This window comes from Corvus brachyrhynchos, unplaced genomic scaffold (genome assembly GCF_000691975.1).
Source record: "Corvus brachyrhynchos isolate BGI_N302 unplaced genomic scaffold, ASM69197v1 scaffold209, whole genome shotgun sequence".
In the NCBI taxonomy this organism is placed as follows: domain Eukaryota; kingdom Metazoa; phylum Chordata; class Aves; order Passeriformes; family Corvidae; genus Corvus; species Corvus brachyrhynchos.
Window position 1 is genome coordinate 2,094,634 of NW_008246056.1, and position 3,595 is coordinate 2,098,228.

General features: G+C 41.6%; 1 protein-coding gene across 3 annotated transcripts in view; it reads left to right on the top strand.

The window, feature by feature from the left end:
- The first annotated feature begins 69 nt into the window (after positions 1-69).
- Positions 70-3,595, top strand: part of ARNTL2 (aryl hydrocarbon receptor nuclear translocator like 2) — a 31,987-nt gene continuing 28,461 nt past the window's right edge. Inside the window, exon 1 of one of the 3 annotated variants that reach the window (XM_017745790.1) lies at positions 70-369. In XM_017745790.1, coding sequence (XP_017601279.1) covers positions 303-369 — 67 coding nt within the window. In that variant the 5' untranslated portion in view covers positions 70-302. The remainder of the gene's footprint in view (positions 370-3,595) is intronic. The other 2 variants (XM_017745789.1, XM_017745786.1) reach the window with 2 other exon arrangements.

The window sequence follows — 3,595 nt, forward strand, 5'->3', positions numbered from 1 at the left end:
CGTTGCCCCGCGCGTGGGGGGCGATCGCGGGTGCCGTGTGTGGGGTGTGTCTGCCTGTCTGTCTGTCCGTCTGTCCGCCCGCCTCGGTGTTGTGGCACGGGTGGGTGTTGTGGGGCTGGTGCCCGTGAGGCACTGCCGTCTTTCTTGGGGGGCGCTTGGGGCTGGTCCTGTGCCCGGGGCCGCTCCGGGGCCGTTCGGGTTTATGTCTGATTCCCGCTGGGCGCTCCTCGCTCGCTGCTCCCGCTCAGTGGAGTTCAGTGCAGGCACCTGGAGCCCTCGTACGGAAACCACAGAATCACGGAATGGGGTTGGAAGAAACCTCTGGAGATCGTCCAGTCCCCCACCGTGCCAAGGCAGGAGCGTCTCCAGGTGGGTTTGGAATGTCCCCGGAGAAGGAGACTCCAGGCCCTCCCTGGGCAGCAGCTCCAGGGCTCTGCCACCCTCAGTGTACAGAAGTTCTTCCTCTCACTGAGGTGGAACTTCTTGCGTTTAGTTTGTCCACTGCTCTTTGTCCTGACACTGGGCAGCAGTGAAAAGAGCCTGGCACCGTCCCCTTGGCATCCGCCTGTGTAGTGGTCAGTGTGTGCTGTATTGCTGTTACAGATGTGTCGTCACACTGATGTGATGTGCACTAAAAATCTCGTTTGGTGTTTTTTTTTAAACTTAGTTTGTAGTTCACTGTTTCTGGTACACACTTAGCCTTGCTTTCCTAAAACTCTAGTATGATTTTTTTAGGTAGTTAACATAATTTAGTATTTTAGGTATAGTGGTTTTGGCTTTTCTCTGTGTGTGTGTTCATGCCCACGCTTGTATGGCGACCAAGGTTTGATCTTTCCTTGCTTTTAATCATAAGTTTCTGGTACTAAATCAAGGCTGGTTGTAAACCACCAGCTGCTGCTCGTGTTCCTGCTTGGAAACGAGTACGGTGCTTCCTTTCTCCGAGTAGAAGGGAGTGTTTTGCAGGGGGTGTGGGGAAACAGAGGTGGTCCAATCCCTCCTGAGCCATCACTGCAGTTCTGTGTAGTTAGCACCAATTCTTCTAGGTTCAGTAGTTGTTTTCTAAATGCCTGTTGGGTTATGTGTGTTTTAATGTATGTGGGGATCCTGGTTGTGTCAAATCCTTGGCATGTTTCTGTCTGTGCTGCTTGATTGTTTAAATACTGTTGTAAAAATTTGTGGCAAATAATGTAGTGTTTGAAAACAAAGTGGTGGTGGTGGTTTTTTTGTAGTGCTTTTGAAGGCGCAAAACTGTGCTTAAAACTTAAGATTATTGTTTCTGTATCATGCATAGACTGAAATGAGAGAAAATCATCAAAATGAAGAAACCTCCAAATACAGAGACACATCCATTTACAAGTGGATTTGGGAAATCAATGAACCATAGGCTTTCACATTTTATTGTGAGATAAAAAACCCTCCTCCCTGCTTTCTTTTGCTACCTATGTTTATACCTGTTCTTTTAGTGGATTTTAAAGAAAGAAGTTTTGGGTTTCTTTGTTTTTAAGATAAAAGTATCTTAATTGTGGAATAGGACCACACTAAGGTTACCTGCTTAATAGTTTTTAGATTTTTTCTTTTTGAGTGTATACCTTATTGTTGGTACATTTGCACATTATGAAAAACAAACTCTAAACTGGACAGTTCACATCCAAGAATCAAATTCATTGTAAGAAGAAATAATTTGATGGGTGATTTTGGAAGTGAATCATTGTGAACTGTTGAAAATTCCCTGTTTGGACCGCAGGGCCAGCTAAAACCATGGAAGCTCTGCAGCAGGCTTGATAGGACTCATCATTTTGCAGTCATATAATTCCAAAACTTACAACAAAACAACTACCCATCATTCCTCTAGGAGTATATAATTGGAGAGGATTTATGGTTTGTTTTTTGTTTGAACTTTTTTTGCAGAAACGAACTATGATATATGAGACTCCCAATTCCTATCAGTGCTTTCTACCTGGGGTGAACACGAAAGTGCCTGGGGAGGCAGGGTACCCTTTCAAGGCCTTGGGGAATATCTTTTCCTTAGCTGGTTTCTGCCTTATTATACTTTTAAATACACTCTAATACACTGATAGCTTTGGCCAAATACTTGGTGTTTGAAATCTGTTAAGTAAATGTGTCATTTAACTGGTAAATTGTGATTCTTGACTGCTTCTCTTCCAGGTGATGAAAATAAGTAAAAATAGAAGCAGAGAGTAATCAGTTGCCTGTGTTATTATTTGATTTAAATGTCTATAATTCTGAGTATTATAATTTTTCCTTTTTTCATTTTGTGATATTAAAACCAAATCCAATGTTCTTAACATATAAGAGTTTATTCTCTGTACAGTGTTGTTCATAAGATGGTTTCATTACTGAATTCTCTGTATCTTGTTCCTGCATTACACATGCATATAAAATTTGGGGGAAGAATAAGCTGCTTTGGTTCCTACCTTTCAATAAGAGGTACTGTAGGCAATGATCTTGATGCCAGGCTTGCTGTAAGTAGTCTGAGGATGCTTTTCATGATCTATTTTGAAGGTCTAAAATAAATAAATTCAAAGAAATAGTATAACGCTCAGCCATGTGTAGAAAATACGGTTCTTAGTTTTATAGGTGTTCAGATGTGCAGGACCTTGAACTGATACCACAGCACCTGTAACTTTCTTTTTCATGCACTACTGTATGTATATAGGCTATAAGTGTAGTTTTCATGCTCTCTAATGAATATCTGCAGCAAGAATTCATTAAAATAAACTAAAATTTTAGAAAAGTAACTCCATAATAAAATAAAGCAGTTTACATGGCATAGAGTTATTTGACTGTCAGTGTGAAGCCATTCCCCCTTGCCCTGTCACTCCAGGCCCTTGTCAAGAGTCTCTCTCCATCTTTCCTGTGGGCTCCCTTCAGGCACTGCAAGGCCACACTGAGGTCACCCCAAAACCTTCTCTTCTCCAGGCTGAACAATCCCAGTTCCCTCAGCCTCTCCTCACAGCAGAGCTGCTCCATGCCTCCATCTCACATCTTAAAAAAAAAAAACGACAAACAAAACAAACCCCCAAAACCCATGTTAATTATGACAGAACTTTATGATCTAAAATAAACTCCTCTGGCTGGGCTGCACAACACTCAAGTGCCACTTCACGCTCGCTTCTACCAGAATTTGGAGTTCTTTAAACTTGACAGACCCTAGCTGAAGGGTTTTGTGTGTACCAGGAACATACCTTTGGGAATACACATTTTAATAGTCTGTGGTATCCATGATCTTAGAAATCTGAACTCAAAGCAGCCTCTCTCTTCTTTCCTTTGAAAGTGTTTCAAAATACAAAGCTGGATTAAAAGTTCCTTATTTTTGGAAAGGTTGTGCCAGTGTTAACACATTATTAATTTAGGCAGCTGCAGAGCTGCCACATTTCTCCAAGTCTCACTTATTCCCAGACTGTGGAAAGTGTCACCATAAGCTTTATAAATGTACCTCTTTAGTGGTATTTTATTTCAAGCCCATTTTACTGTAATATCTTGATAGCTGAATTTGGATGTTCTTTTTTAAACTGGCTAAATGAGGGCTGACTGACAGCTCTTTTAATCAATTAATGTATTTATTAATACAAAG